At 45.8% G+C, this 16,700-nt stretch overlaps 1 protein-coding gene across 2 annotated transcripts in view; it reads right to left on the minus strand.

Moving 5' to 3' along the window:
- Positions 1–3,013: 3,013 nt before the first annotated feature.
- LOC307101438 (calcium uniporter regulatory subunit MCUb, mitochondrial-like) overlaps positions 3,014–16,700 on the minus strand; it is a 78,312-nt gene continuing 64,625 nt past the window's right edge. For both annotated transcript variants that reach the window (XM_079774397.1, XM_079774396.1), the window contains exons 4-8: positions 16,019–16,123; positions 10,475–10,635; positions 5,870–6,073; positions 4,827–4,943; positions 3,014–3,224 (exon numbers count right to left, since the gene is read on the minus strand). In XM_079774397.1, coding sequence (XP_079630523.1) covers positions 3,147–3,224; positions 4,827–4,943; positions 5,870–6,073; positions 10,475–10,635; positions 16,019–16,123 — 665 coding nt within the window. In that variant the 3' untranslated portion in view covers positions 3,014–3,146. The remainder of the gene's footprint in view (positions 3,225–4,826; positions 4,944–5,869; positions 6,074–10,474; positions 10,636–16,018; positions 16,124–16,700) is intronic.

Genomic DNA, 16,700 nt, shown 5'->3' on the forward strand with positions numbered 1-16,700 from the left:
TTCCTCCCAGTGACACCAACAACAATCAAGACTTAACTATACAAACAAGGACCAAGATGGAGGCATAGGGCAGAAGCCTGATTGCTGCCTACCACAACGGTTTTGAGACTACAACGGGAGAGCAGAGCAGACACCATCCAGAACCACCGGAGGGCTAACTGAGCGGATGCTATACAACTAGAATAAAAGAGAGGGGTACGCGGGATGAAGCTGATGCCGGTGACCCAAAGACCACACTTTAAAAACTACGGCTCAGGCGACACAATGGTGGCCTGGAACGTGCTCGGTGCAGTTCCCCCAGCGGTCTCCGGCTGAGGGGAAGGCTTCACTCGCTGCCGAGCACGGACAGACGAGCCCCTGGGAGACATGGGGCGGGAGACTACGCGCTTGCTGACCTCCGAGTCCTTCAAGAATCTCAACACCCCGGAAGCGGCCAGGTGCGCACGCTCGGCGACCGGCCACCGCTGCAGACCCAAGGGCCGACGCAGCCACCCCGGACCAGCCCGCCGCCGCGCACCGGGCACACCGGAGCTTCGCCGAGCCCGCCGCCCAACGAGTTCTGCGGTGGCTGCCCTGGAACTCTGAGAAAATGGCCGAAGGAATTGCTGAGAGGGAATTGACCAACAGGAATTGGGATCAAGAAGACGAAACCCCGCTGGGTCCCGGATCCGGGTGAAGCCGCGTGCCCCTGGGTATGGGTGAGGCTGGGAACTGGGTCAGGGTGAGGCTGGGCCCCGGGTCCGGGTGAGGCCACGTGCCCCTGGGTCCGGGCGAGGCCATGCGCCCCTGGGTCCGGGTGAAGCTGAATCCTGGGTCCGGGCGAGGCCGTGCGCCCCTGGGTCCGGGTGAGGCTGAATCCTGGGTCCGGGCGAGGCCGCGGGCCCCTGGAGCCGGGTGAGCCCTGGGCCCCGGGTCGGGGCGAGGCCGCGGGCCCCTGGAGCCGGGTGAGCCCTGGGCCCCGGGTCGGGGCGAGGCCGCGGGCCCCTGGAGCCGGGTGAGCCCTGGGCCCCGGGTCGGGGCGAGGCCGCGGGCCCCTGGAGCCGGGTGAGCCCTGGGCCCCGGGTCCGGGCGAGGCCGCGGGCCCCTGGAGCCGGGTGAGCCCTGGGCCCCGGGTCCGGGCGAGGCCGCGGGCCCCTGGAGCCGGGTGAGCCCTGGGCCCCGGGTCCGGGCGAGGCCGCGGGCCCCTGGATCCGGGTGAGCCCTGGGCCCCGGGTCCGGGCGAGGCCGCGGGCCCCTGGAGCCGGGTGAGCCCTGGGCCCCGGGTCCGGGCGAGGCCGCGGGCCCCTGGAGCCGGGTGAGCCCTGGGCCCCGGGTCCGGGCGAGGCCGCGGGCCCCTGGAGCCGGGTGAGCCCTGGGCCCCGGGTCCGGGCGAGGCCGCGGGCCCCTGGAGCCGGGTGAGCCCTGGGCCCCGGGTCCGGGCGAGGCCGCGGGCCCCTGGAGCCGGGTGAGCCCTGGGCCCCGGGTCCGGGCGAGGCCGCGGGCCCCTGGAGCCGGGTGAGCCCTGGGCCCCGGGTCCGGGCGAGGCCGCGGGCCCCTGGAGCCGGGTGAGCCCTGGGCCCCGGGTCCGGGCGAGGCCGCGGGCCCCTGGAGCCGGGTGAGCCCTGGGCCCCGGGTCCGGGCGAGGCCGCGGGCCCCTGGAGCCGGGTGAGCCCTGGGCCCCGGGTCCGGGCGAGGCCGCGGGCCCCTGGATCCGGGTGAGCCTGGCCCCGGGTCCGGGCGAGGCCGCGGGCCCCTGGATCCGGGTGAAGCAGTGCCCCTGGGTCCAGCCGAGACCAAACCAGAGGGAGTCGGACCTGCATTACCACCATTTGTCCACCATCCAGAGCTGAGGGGTCAGTGCCGACATGTACTCATAGGGAACCGGTGGACATTGATATTGGGTCTCAAAAGAACTGTTGGTCCAGAAAGAAACTCACTACAGACTGATTCATTTGCCTGTCAGCATAACTATTATTGCTCGTCGCACATTCAATTCTTATAAGTATATCTATAGTGACACATGATTTCGCTCATCTAGGGGAAATGATGAACAACATAGACTGATGAACAAGAACAGAACCAGAAACAAGGAGGCATCGATCGGACTATCGGGCCTCAGAGGGAGGATAGGGGAGGGTGGGGGGAGGGGGGAGAGATCAACCAAAGGTCTTGTGTGCATGCATATGAGCCTAACCAATGCTTAAGTTCAACAGAGGGTTGGGGCATCCAAGGGGAGGGGTGTGGGATGGGAATGGGGGGATGAGGACAAATATGTGACACCTTAATCAATAAAGAAATTTAAAAAAAAAATAAAAAAAATAAATAAATAAATAAATAAATAAATAAGTGATGAGATGATTCTAAAAACAGTGATGGGCAACCTTTTGAGCTTGGTGTGTCAAACTTCGCCAAAAAACTGAGCATAACTCGGGCAGTGTGTCACTTTGAGGAAAAAACATTATTTCGCAAATGTTTCAACCCCTAGGAGCAGCAAATGTTTCATCCTCGGCATGCGGCCGCCTCAGAATTGAACCTGGGACCTTTCAGTGCTGACACATGTGTCATAGGTTCGCCATCACTGTTGTAAACGAAGCCTAAGAATAAAAGTGAATGTCAAACACACGCCTATTTCCCCTCCGCACAGGCAATGAACTCAGGACAGGCTGTCAGCGTAAGTGCCAACTGACCAGCAGCCACTTTGATTTTTTTTTTAATATATTTTATTGATTTTTTTACAGAGAGGAAGGGAGAGGGATAGAGAGCTAGAAACATCGATGAGAGAGAAACATCGATCAGCTGCCTCCTGCACACCTCCTACTGGGGATGTGCCTGCAACCAAGGTACATGCCCTTGACCGGAATCGAACCTGGGACCTTTCAGTCCGCAGGCCGACGCTCTATCCACTGAGCCAAACCGGTTAGGGCGCCACTTTGATTTTGATGGTCGCATCCAAGCTCCTTCCAGCATTAAACCTCAACAAGCAGTGAAAATCCACAAACCAAAAATCTCAAGTGACAACTCGCAAGAATACCAGTATTGTGCAAGCATTTCCTTTTATTAAGAAAAGATACTGAAACAGTCAAATTCGAAACTCAAAAAAGTTCCAGTTTCTAAGTTGCAAAATTAACACATAATGAAAAAATTCCATGACATTTAAAAATGTAAGATTAATTCTTTTCATTGAGTTCCTCTACTTGTGTTTGCAAATAGAGAGAGCGGCGTAACCGGTTCAGGGACTCATTAGCCTGTCAACAAGGAAAGAAAAAGTCCTTGATCAGAAAGCATAGGAAACACATGAGCATGACTGCTGGGGAGAAAATGTCTCCTTAGGTCAATCCATATACTAAGTTACTAGTGACAAATGCCGACAATATTTCAATTTATATGGATCCTTTCCTAAAAGGTGAGTTTAAGGTTTCTAATACATTCTTATAGTTCTTGTTATATTAGTTTTTCCATTTATAATGGGTTTTCAAGTGTGATTCAGTGGTGAGAGTGCTGGCCCATGGACCGAAGGGTCCTGGGTTCGATTCCCAGTCAAGGGCAGGTACCTGGGTTGCAGGTTCAATCTCTGGCCCTGGTTGGGGCTCATGGAGGAGGCAACCAATTAATACGTCTCTCTCACATCAATGTTTCTCTCTTTCTTCCCTCTCCCTCCTTCTTTTCCTCCCTCTCGCCCTCCCATTCTCTAAAATCAATGGGGAAAAAATATCCTCAGGTGAGGATTAACAAAAATTTTAAACAACACAAACCAAAAAAGAATCCACTCTGTAACCTGTCAGCTTCCCTTTTCCCCCTCAACCTTAAAAAATGAATACTTCACAGAGTGCTCCTTTAAGTCTTAAATGCCCACTTCTATAAACTAGTTGGAAGAACTTCCCTTAGTCTTCTTGGATTGAATCATTCAAATGGAAGAGTAGCCACTAAATTTTTTTTAAAGCATCATGATATTTTTCCTAGGTAGTGATTATATGAAATAAATAAAAAATTAAGTCTCTTTAACTAATTTTTGGATTACGAATTTAATTTTAGTAATATCTTGGTGTGTTTTTTTCAATTGAGGAGTGGATAGTTGAGAAGGTACAGATAACAAAAGATATGATGCTTACTGGCTATTGAGCAATAGAAGATATTTTTACCAGAACTTTTTTCTTATAAAATTACTAAGAGAAATTTAAAAGTTAGTTACATGTTGAGAAGTTGCCACCTGAACAAGCTAATGAGTCCATTGGGCAGCCAAAAAACAGGCCTAAAAGCTGCCTAAGAAATAGGCTCCGGAGACAACGTTTTGGTTTCATACCCTGGTCTCCCAACTTTCTAACTGTGTATACCTGGGCAAGTGACCTTAAGCACCTCCATTTGCTCATCTGACAACTGGAAAACATGAAAGGAGAAAAACCACTCTGATTCTCTTAGTTTTAGGCAGAACTTGCAAATGACTTTTAAGAGCTTAAAATTCTTTATTTGTGTCCACCTTCCTAGAATTCTTTCTTTTATGTTCTTAATAGGTGACAAATTACAAATGAACCTGATATTGGGTTGTTTTCTTTAAAAACACACACTCACCTAGAAAAAGATTTCTATTAAAAATTATTATTTTACTATCTCAAAGTCATTTAAGACATTTTCACATACACAGTTAAAGCTATCACCATATCAAATACAGAAGACAATAAAATTGTAGGATATGGAATAGTATCAGACAAGTCAACTATTTCACAGAACAAACCGCAATACATCAAAAATTTAACCAGTGACAATAAGCCACCAATTATATTTCCTTGACACTAAGTTCTGGCTCCCATACAAGACCAGCTATATAAGATGCTGTGTTTGCAATAAAGTACCTTAGCAAGATCTTCTTTTAACTTGTTGTATTGCACCACATCAAAATGCTGTTGCTTTGATTTCTTATAAAAGAAGTGCAGGAAATGCCTACTCTTAATAGCTGAGTAAGTATAATCCTAAAAAAAAGAGAACATGTTTTAAATGAACATAATGCCTCTGCAAGAAAGATGCATGCCTTAGCAACACTAAAGCAAAGGCAGATGAGTAAAATATTTGCAGTAGCTACCAGAGCAAGCATAAGGCAACACAAGGAAAACATTTAGTCTCATTTGAGATCAGCTGCTACTTTCAAAAGCAAACCAGCTGGGAAGAGAAATCACACATACTGGGAGAAAAAGAGAAATGGATTATTTTGGCAAAATAATCACAAGATAAAGCTAAAGTTACTGGGTGTTAGGCACATTCTTGCACTCCATTGTGCCCTGCCTGGGCTCTTGCCCCTCCTGGCAATTTTCCTATTATTCTCATTATAGGTTTTATGATTAATGGAATTCAGTTTCCAGTAAACTGCCTCACCCAGTTTCCAGTGAACTGCCTACACCTGGCCCCCACCTGCACCTGGTCTGACCAGCTACTCTGACTAACCTTTACAAGAGATATAAATATCCCGTTCCCCTACTATGCCCCTGATGCCATTTTGGTCTCAGCCCTTCTGCTTGCAGATATAACAATAAATTTATAATTCTTTACCCATTTTGGCCTCGTGCGTTCCTCCTTCGGCTACCCTAACACTGGGTGTTTTGCAACACAAATTCAATTTTATTTGTAGGTGAGGGAACAAAGAACATAAATTTAATGTGTTATCTCAATGGAGGAATCTCTGAGTTGTAATATTTATTTTTCTACAGAAGTTACATATAGTTTCTCTGGGCTGAATATAAATCTCTATCCTCATGAAAAAGAACAAGAAAATTTATCAGCTTATAACAACCCAGATAGCAATAATTCAGTAAATAAAAAGGCTTTATTGCTCATTACTTGACTTGGATAAGGAATTATTTGCAGATGTTCTAACTTACTATTTTCCTAACAAACTACTCACCTGTCGAGTGACCAGAAAGTATGCAAAAAAGACCATGGAATTTGCAAATGTGATGAAGTATGTAACTGGTTCCATGATATCCCAGGAGTACACCCACCAAGTGAGCCAGGCCAATGCCCCACCCTGAACGGACAGCAGCGCCAATCCAGCCCACAGAAGTCCACTGGTTTTAGCTGCTGAGCGAGCTTCAATTTTAGCTTTCATCTGAGAAAAATGAAAAGATGGTTAACTCAGTTTACAAGAAAAGCAACAAAAATAATGCATATCTGTTACTTTAAAGAGGCTTGATTTATGAAAACACAGAATTTATAAAACATATACATTAATCAGTTCATTAATAAATTATTTTTGAACTATAAAAGTAGTACCTGCTCACAAAAAAATTTTTAAATAGAATAGATGAGTATACAATGAAAACTCAAAAGCCATCCTCTGAACCCTCCCTAAAATTACATGCTGATTTTCTTCAACCCAGCAATTTCACTTCTGGAAATTCATCCTACAGGTGCTCCTGCACACATGTGATCATGACAGATTCATTTTTAAAATTAAAAGACCTAGCCGAAACCGGTTTGCTCAGTGGAAAGAGCGTCGGCCTGCAGACTGAAGGGTCCCAGGTTCGATTCCGGTCAAGGGCATGTACCTTGGTTGCGGGCACATCCCCAGTAGGAGGTGTGCAGGAGGCAGCTGATCGATGTTTCTAACTCTCTATCTCTCTACCTTCCTCTCTGTAAAAAATCAATAAAATATTTTTTTAAAAAAAAGAAGAACAGAAAAAATTTTAAAAAAATAAAAAATAATAAAATAAATAAATAAAATTAAAAGACCTAGGAGAAACCAAGATGGTGGCATAGGTAAACACCTGAACTTGCCGCCTCGCACAACAACTTCAAAACTACAACTAAAAGACAAAACAGACATCATCCAGAACCACGGGAAGACTGGCTGAGTGGAAATTCTGCAACTAGAAGGAAAGAGAAAAGCACACTGAGACTCACAGGAGCTGCGGAAGTGCAGAGGTACGGAGGTGCACGCACGGAGAGGGCTGGCAACTGAGTACGCGGCTGGCTTTTTCAAGCTGGAGGGAGACACAAGCTCCTGACTGCTCTGAACTCCAGTTTGGGGCGAGACTCTGGGGACCCAGACTCATACGGGGAGAAACTGGACTGTCTGGAAGTGGGCAGAACTCGAGGGCGGCTTTCTCTCAGAGGTGCTTGCAGTGATTACCGTGGGACACTGAGACCCTGGGGCCTCTTAGGGCAGGGCTGACAGGAAGCCATTGCTGTTTGCTCTGACCTGAGACTCCACCCTATCCAAGCTGTGCGCAGAGGCTTTTGCATATGAATGACCTGGTCCTTTGAAATCTAAACTTACCTAACAAACTGCAGCTGAGTCAGAGAGACCCAGAACATCCAAAAGAAGGCCCAAGGCCCCACAGCAGCTGGCATTGCTTCACAGCTGGGCCTCATCTGGGCATCTCCAAAACCCAAACAAAGAAGAGGAATCTGCAGATCTCTCTGTAGCTCTGGCTGGGTGGCCTCAGGCAGAGGCTAAATTAGCACCTCCTTGGAGATCCAAGAGCCAGTGTACCAAGGGGTCAGAATAGAACCATCCAGATTACAACTCCTCAGATCCATAAGGGACACACTCAGGGGGCAGACTCAGTGAGCACCAAAGCCCCACTGAAGCAAGTCTTGCCTCATAAGGGTGTTTCCAGCACAGAAGTTCTCCCAACATAGATACAGCTGATCCTCATAGCCAATTGGCCTGAAGGTCAATTCCTCCCAGTGATACCAACAACAATCAAGGCTTAACTACAACAAGACTGTGCACACAGCCCACAAAGGGGTGCACCAAGAGTGTCCACCTCAGGTAACTGGGGAGGCTGAGCCACTGGGCCCTATAGGACACCTAGCACACAAAGCCACTCTATCAACACAGGGAAGCAGCCAAAATGCAGAGACAAAGAAACAGGTCACAAATGAAAGAAATGGAGGAAAGCTAACTACTGGATATAGAGTTCAAAACCACGGTTATAAGGTTTTTCAAGAATTTTCTAGAAAAGGCTGATAAATTTAGTGAGACCCTCAAGGATATGAAAAAGGACCAACTAGAAATTAAGCATACACTGACTGAAATAAAAAATAATATACAGAGATCCAAGAGCAGACTAGAGGATCGCAAGAATCAAGTCAAAGATTTGAAATACAAAGAAGCAAAAAACACCCAACCGGAAAAGAAAAAAGAAAAGAGAATAAAAAATATGAAGATAGGGTAAGGAGCCTCTGGGACAACTTCAAGCGTACCAGCATCCGAATTATTGGTGTGCCAGAAAAAGAGAGAGAGCAAGATACTGAAAACCTATTTGAAGAAATAATGACAGAAAACTTCCCCCACCTGGTGAAAGAAATAGACTTACAAGTCCAGGAAGCACACAGAACCCCAAACAAAAGGAATCCAAAGAGGACCACACCAAGACACATCATAATTAAAATGCCAAGAGCAAAAGACAAGGAGAATATTAAAAGCAGCAAGAGAAAAAACAGTTACCTACAAGGGAGCACCCATACGATTGTCAGCTGATTTCTCAACAGAAACTATGCAGGCCAGAAGGGAGTGGCAAGAAATATTCAAAGTGATGAATAGCAAGAACCCACAACCAAGATTACTCTACCCAGCAAAGCTATCATTCAGAATTGAAGGGCAGATAAAGAGCTTCACAGATAAGAAAAAGCTAAAGGAGTTCATCACCGCCAAACCAGTATTATATGAAATGCTGAAAGGTATTCTTTAAGAAGAGGAAGAAGAAGAAAAAGGTAAAGATAAAAATTATGAACAACAAATAAATATCTATCAAGTGAATCTAAAAATCAAGTGAATAAAAAATCTGATGAACTGGTAATCTGGTGACTACAATAGAATCAGGGGCATAGAAAGGGAGTAGACTGACAATTCTCAGGGGGAAAGGGGTGTGGGGGGTTCAGGAAGAGACTGGACAAAAATCATACACCTATGGATGAGGACAGTGGGGGGGAGTAAGGGCATGGGGTGGGGTGGGGTGGGAACCGGGTGGAGGGGAGCTTTGGGGGGGAAAAAGAGGAACAACTGTAATAATATGAACAATAAAGATTTTAAAAAAAGATTAAAAGACCTAAAATTATCCATCTATCCATCAAGATACTATACAGCTGTAATGAAGAAGCTCTCTATGCAGCCCTCTGGAGCTCTCTCCAGGATGTAGGCACACGTCCAGCATATTGCAGGCTCAGCTGCAGACCACCACAGTGAAGTGAACATTGCAATAAAGTGAGTCACGTGAATTTTTTGGTTTCCCAGTGCATATAAAAGTTATGTTTACACTATACTGCAGTCTATTAAGTGTGCAACAGTATTGCATCTAAAAAAGCAATGTACATACCTTAATTTAAAAACAATTTATTTCCAAAATTATTAACCGTCATCTGAGCCTTTAGCAAATTGTTATCTTTTTGCTGGTAGAGTGTCTTACCTTCAATTTGCAAAAAAAAAAAAAAAAAGCAAGCAATATCTATGAAGCGCAATAAAACCAAGAGAAATAAAATGAGGTAGGCTTGGATACTGTTAGTTGAAAAAAGGTAAGAATAGTGTGTAATAGCCCATGTCCTTTTCTGAAAAAGGGAAAAAGTAACATATTTGCATTTGCACATAAAATCTGAGATGTTCACAGGTGTGGGTATATGGTACTGGGAGGACAGTGGGAGAAAAACTTCCCATTGGCCAACATTTTTTTCTTAATAAACATATCACCAACTTTTTTAAAAGTAAAGAAAAATTAAAATGTAGGTATATAACCCAATAAATAATAGTAAAAAGTCCCCCTCTCTGTCATCCCTACATAGCCTAAGAGTTAATCACTATTAAAAGTTTATTTTATTTCCTATTCATATACAAAGTTACACCTACCCTTTTTCAAAATCACAAGTAGAATCACTGATTTAAGAAATGCAGTTTTTTTTTCCCTTAAATTAAAACAGATGCCACTACCTCCTCCCCCGAAAAGTTTTTTTCTCTGCCACTGATTAACCTCAGATGTTAGGAAGCCATCACTAACTCTCCAGTTGCAGTTCTGTTAAGCAGAGCTGGGGCCGTGGGCCTATCTCTGACAGAGAAACTGGGGTAGCAGTGCAGCTAGTGCATCCCAGCTCATATTATACTCATTCCAGAGACATCACAGCCCTCCGTGGAGAGGAAGCAGAGCAGAGATTAAGGTGGCAGCTCTAGAGTCAGACCACCGGAGTTCAGGCTCTGGCTCTCCAGACTAGCTATGTGCCTTTGCTGTCTCCGTTTCCCCATCTGAAGAATGAGAAAGATAGCAGTACCAAACTCGTGGCTCACTGTGAGGATTAAAGGAGAACATGAGTATATGTAAATCATTCAAACTAAGCATTTTCTTTGTAATATGACTTGCTGTTTCTTTAAAAATCTTCATACAGGAAGAGTAAGGGGAATGTCCATTACCAGAACCCTGGTGAATACCTCACCTTAGTTTGTAGAGAAATGCTCCTGTGGACAGCACTCAATAAAAACTGGGTATTATTTTCAGACTCAACTGTGATGTTTCCTAACCTGTTCGAGGGGCTGCAGCTGTCCCTTCAGGTGGTCAATTTCCTCCAGTAAATGGTGCTCTCTCTTTTTCTGAAACTCTTCTAAATGCAAGGCTGTAAACAGTCTGTGAACCAAGGATTTCATATTTTCCAACTCAGTAGTGTGCTCACTACTCGGTTTTTCTGAGAAAAGACACAAGGGAAACATAAGGCAGTCACCACACTTTTTCCTCCAGGGTCTGCAAGTCCAGGGACCCACATCTGATTCCCCGCGGCTGGCCACTGTGCTGGCCCATCAGCCCTCCTTCCTCCTGGGAAGCGTTTGGTATGGGCCTTTCTTCCCGTCTCAGGTGATTCTGTTAGTCCCGCTAATACAAAGACAATTTGGAATGATAAATTACCAGGCAGGAGGCTTAAAATCATATTTTTGTTTGTCCTTTTTCTTTGTAATATGACTTGCTGTTTCTTTAAAAATCTTTGTACAGGAAGAGTAAGGGGGATATCCATTACCAGAACCCAGGAGAATACCTCACCTTAGTTTATAACACATTCGTTTATGGGCTCACTTTTATTCCTGAGTTCCACCCAAGATCTCTCCCCCTACCCTCCAACCATCTATCCAAAAATTATTTTAGGATCCACAGGGGAGGAAAGCCGGTGTACACACATGTAAACAGAAGTATAATATACATATGAAAAGCAATTCAAGTGTAAGCTCTTTACAGCAAGGTACAGATCTGAAGAGGTCCAGACTGACAAGGAAGGGAGTCGCCATGTCCGAGTCTTTAACATAGAGTTAATTCTTTTGATTATGGATTTCTCTCATCCTTTTGCCTCTATGGATCTATGAATTCACATGAACTGGACTGTCATGATACCTTTCCGAGGGTTATAACTGTTCCTCAGCCGTGGAAATATGTGGTTATTATAAGGTATTTGCAATGCCTGTGAAATTAGACTTGGATTACTTTTAAATGTATATTGCAAAATCTAGGGCAACCACTAGGAAAAATTTAAGAAGCATTAATGCTACACTAAGAAAATAGAATAATATAAATGTTCACTAAAAACCACAAAAGCAGAGAACCCATGAAAAACAAAATTAGAAACAAAGAACAATGGCAACAAATAGAAATCATTGACAAAAATCCTCAACAATATAAAAGCAAGTTAAATCCAACAATGTATAAAAAGAATTATACACCATGACCAAGAGGGATTTATCGCAGATATGAAAGGCTGACTCAGCATTTAAAAATCAAATGCAATCCATCACATCAACAGGCTAAAGAAGAAAAATCACATGATCATATCAACAGAAAAGCATTTGACAAAATCAGCAAACTAGGAAAAGAGGGGAACTTCCTCAACTTAATAAAAACATATGACAGTATTTAATGGTGGAAAACTCAAAGATTCCCTACTAAAACCAGGGAAAGAGCAAGATGTCTCCTCTCACCATTCTTTTCAAAATCATACTACAAGTCTTAGCTAATAAAATGAAATAAGGAATAAAAAAGACAAATGTATCCTAATATATAAAAATCCAGGGGCCATCACGACCGAAACAACTGGACGGACAACCAAACAGCAGGCTGCGTGGGGCGACCAGGCTGGCAGGGTGGTTAATGAGGGACGACCAAATGACTGAATAACAGGCTGCATGGGGTGACCAGGCCGGCAGGGGGGTTAGTGAGGGACGGCCAAATGATTGAACAGCAGGCTGCGTGGGCAACCAGGCCGGCAGGGGGGTTCGTGAGAGACTACCAAATGACTAAACAGCAGGCTGCGTGGGGTGACCAGGCTGGTGGGGGGGGGGGGCAGTGAGGGGTGACCAGGCTGGCAGAGGAGTGCAGTTGGGGGCGACCCGGCTGGTAGGCGGGGGGGGCAGGAAGAGGCGATTAGGCCGGCAGGCAGAGGCAGTTAGGGATGGATCAGGCTGGCGGGGGAGGGCAGTTAGGGGCAGGCAGATGAGCAGTTAGGAGCCAGCGGTACCGGATTGTGAGAAGGATGTCCAACTGCCGGTTTAGGCCTAAACCGGCAGTCAGACATCCCCTGAGGGGTCCAAGATTGGAAAGGGTGCAGGCTGGGCTGAGGGAACCCCCCCTCCCCATGCATGAATTTCATGTACCGGGCCTCTAGTTAAGGAAGAAATAGGCTGGTCACTACTGGTAAAGTAGAGGTTGATAGCAACTGAGGCTTCTGGTGAAGATGACGGAGTAGATAAAGGCTGTGCTCATCTCCTCCCATGACCACATCAATATTAAAACTATATTATAAAGCAATCACCCTAAAATCCACCTGATGACCAGCTAAATAGAACTATAAGGATTTAAAGAAGAAGCCATGTTGAGACTGGTAGAAGAGGTGGAGATGCAAAATGATCTGGTTCCAGACCCATATGGGGTGGTTAAGAATAGGGTGGGGTATCTTGGTTGCAGAGGTCCCCCCAGAGGAATGAGGGGTCCCCAGTCCCACACCAGGCTCCCATCCCTTAGCACCAGTGCCGGGAAAAAAAGTCCCCACAACATCTGGCTGTGAAAATTAGCAGGGATTCTGTCCAGGTGAGACTGAAGGGTGCTGTCAACCCAGGTGTCCTCTTAAAGGAGGATTGGAGAACGTCCAGCCTGAGGGCCTTAAATCATTTGGTCTGTCCCTGCCAAAACATTAGGGGTGAGTTAATTAAGTGTTTGAGCAAATATAGTGGCTAATTTTTAATTTGATAATTTTGTATGGTCTGCGAATGATGTTATAAATACCCAAATGGCCCTTGGCAGTAAAAACGTTCCCCACCCCTGTCAAACCAACAATAAGAAAATGAACAACCTGCTTTAAACATGGGCCAAAGACACCTCACCAAAGATATACAGAAGGCAAGCATTTGAAGTCATATGTCAATAGGCAATTGCAAATTAAAACAAGAATGACTTATGACTACACTACCTATTAGAATGGGCAACATCCAAAACACTGACAAATGCTGATGAGAACGTGGAGCAACAGTAAACTCTCATTCACTGCCTATGGGAATGCAAAATGGTACAGTCACGTCAGAAGAAAATATGCCAGTTTCTCATAAAACTAAGTATACTTTTACTATACAATCCAGCAATCATACTCGTTGGTATTTACCTAAATGAATTGAAAACTTATGTCCACACAAAAACCTGCACACAAATGTTTACAGCCACTTTATTCATAACTAGAGGCCCGGTGCATGAAATTCGTGCACGGGGAGAGGGGGGTGTCCCTCAGCCCAGCCTGCACCTTCTCCAATCTGGGACCCCTCGAGGGTTGTCCGACTGCCCGTTTAGGCCCGATCCCAGTGGGATCGGGCCTAAACGGGCAGTTGGACATCCCTCTCACAATCCAGGACTGCTGGCTCCCAAATGCTCACCTGCCTGCCTTCCTGATTGCCCCTAACCGCTTCAGACTGCCAGCCTGATCACCCTCTAACCACTCCCCTGCCAGCCTGATTGAGGTCTAACTGCTCCCCTGCCAGCCTGTTTGCCCCCAACTTCCCTCCTCTGCCAGCCTGGTCACCCCTAACTGCCCTCCCCTGCAGGCTTGATCACCCCCAACTGCCCTCCCTTGCAGGCCTGGTCCCTCCCAACTGCCCTCCCCTGCTGGCCATCTTGTGGTGGCCATCTTGTGTCCACATGGGGGCAGGATCTTTGACCACATGGGGGCAGCCATCTTGTGTGTTGGAGTGATGGTCAATCTGCATATTAGTCTTTTATTAGATAGGATAGAGGCCTGGTGCATGGGTGGGGGCTAGCTGGTTTGCCCTGAAGGGTGTCCCTGATCAGGGTGGGGGTTCCCTTGGGGCATGGGGCGGCCTAGGCGAGGCCCTGGTATCTGGGATTTATTTATCTTCTACAATTGAAACTTTGTAGCCTGGAGCGGAGCCAAGCCTTCTGCTTGCTCCGTGGCGGCAGCCATTTCTGTTGGGATTTATTTATCTTCTATAATTGAAACTTTGCAGCCTTAAGCAGAGGCCTGGGCCAGCCAGGGCTGCAGAAGCTTGGCTGCCTCCATCGCCAGGGAAACCTAAGCCTCCCTCCTGCTCTCTGTGTGGCTGCAGCCATCTTGGTTGGGTTAATTTGCATACTCGCTCCTGACTGGCTGGTGGACGTGGCTTGTGGGTGTAGCGGGGTGATTGTTAATTTGCATATTACTCTTTTATTAGATAGGATTGTCAAAACCTGGCCTGGCCAGGTAGCTCAGTTGGTTAGAGTGTCATCCTGATACCCCAAGGTTAGGGGTTTAATCCCCAGTCAGGGCACATACAAGAATCAACCAATGTATGCATAAATAAGTGGAACAACAAAGCAACGTCTCTCTCAAATCAATAAATAAAATACTTTTTAAAAATTGTCAAAACTTGGAAACATTAAGATATCCTTCAGCCCTAGCCGGTTTGGCTCAGTGGATAGAGTGTCGGCCTGCAGATTGGAAGGTCCCAGGTTCGATTCCAGTAAAGGGCATGTACCTTGGTTGCGGGCACATCCCCAGTGGGAGGTGTGCAGGAGGCAGCTGATTAGTGTTTCTCTCTCATCAATGTTTCTGACTATCCTTCTCCCTTCCTCTCTGTAAAAAATCAATAAAATATATATATTTTTAAAAAGATATCCTTCAGTAGGTGAATGGATAAACTGTGATACATTCAGGCAATGGAATAGTATTCAGCACTAAATAGAAAAAAGCTATCAAGCCATGAAAATACGTGGAGAAAACTTATATGCATAAGTACTTAGTATTTAGGAAGGCCAATCTGAAAAGACTACATATTGTATGATTCCAACTGTATAACATTCTGGAAAAGGCCAAACTATGGATATAGTAAAAAGATCAATGGCTGCCATGGGTTGGGGGTGTGGGGAGGAATGAACAGGCAGAGCACCAAAGATTTTTTTTTGGCAGTGAAACCCCTCTGTATAATACTACAGTAGTGGATAAACCAAAAGCATTAAAAAAAATCTGTAATAATGGCTATATGTCATTACACATTTGTCAAAACCCATTAAATGTATATTTAAAGTGAGCCCTACTGCCAACTGTGGGACCTGAGTGATGATGAGGTGTCGGTGTATGTCCATAGATTGTAACAATGTACCACTGTGGTGCTTGATAGTAGGAGAGGCTGTGGGGAGGTGGGCACAGTGTATATGGGAATTCTGTACTACCTGCTCCATCTTACTATGGACCTAAATCTACTCTGAAAAATAAAAAGTCTGTTTTTTAAAAAAGAGTTAAAAGCTGTGCAACAATACACGTTTGAGTTCATGATTTTCCAGCCTACTTCTTAACACAATAATGTCAGATTAAGCATTCAAGTTCCTAAAGTGAAGGCTTAAAAGTCTAAAAAGAGTATATGAGGCTAAAAGTCCTGCTAGGTAACTTCTACTGATCATTAACACCTGACTAGAAAAGTTTAAACATGGTTCTCCAAAGCCTTCTTGGCCATTTGATGATTTTAAAAGATTCGTTAAGATAAGCTACCTCCCTCTAAAAGTCCCATGGCTACAGGGAAATGTTAAGATGGTCGCATAGCTGTGTTTCTTACCTTTCTTGGGGCATTGTACATCGTATGTTATTTTATTAATGACAAGTTTAAAATCATTCATTAGCAAAAACCCCATCAAGGTTGAAGTTGCAATCTCACTGCCATCTGAAAGAGAAAACAATGCAAAAATATAGTCTTGTTTTAGAGCAGTAAGAACCCTTTCCCAATATATAGAGAAAGACTTACTAACCCAGGTCTTCATAGAACAGTAGTGGACCTCTGCCTTTTGGGGAGCTCCCTAGACCCAACACTGTTCCCATTGGGAGGAATCTTCCCTTTTGCTCTACTGTTCATCCCACTGGACCACGCAGAGCAGGCAGGTGCTTCCTCTCACCCTGTCAGTGGGGCTGGGACCCAGGCTGATGTCCCTGGGGAGACTGTATCTGCAGACAGTCACGGAAAGGTTCAGGGGAGGTGGGAACTTTTACAGCAAGGCCAGAGAGGGTGAGATGGCAGCTGTGGGCTGCGGATGTCACAGCAGAGCTCATCAGGCTGCTCCTGGGCCAACCTGCTCTGCTGTGTTCTCCCTCGGTTCCTGCCCGCTTCTGAGCCTGGCTTTCTGGCAATCCCAATCTCAGAGTCTGCCGATGCTTACATTTCTGTTGCTTACGGCCAAGTCCAATAGGTCGTCCCATTTTTAAAAGCCTGCCTTTCTCTTATTTTTAATTACTATAGGTGATTG

This window comes from Cnephaeus nilssonii (assembly GCF_951640355.1).
Source record: "Cnephaeus nilssonii genome assembly, chromosome: 1".
NCBI lineage: Eukaryota > Metazoa > Chordata > Mammalia > Chiroptera > Vespertilionidae > Cnephaeus > Cnephaeus nilssonii.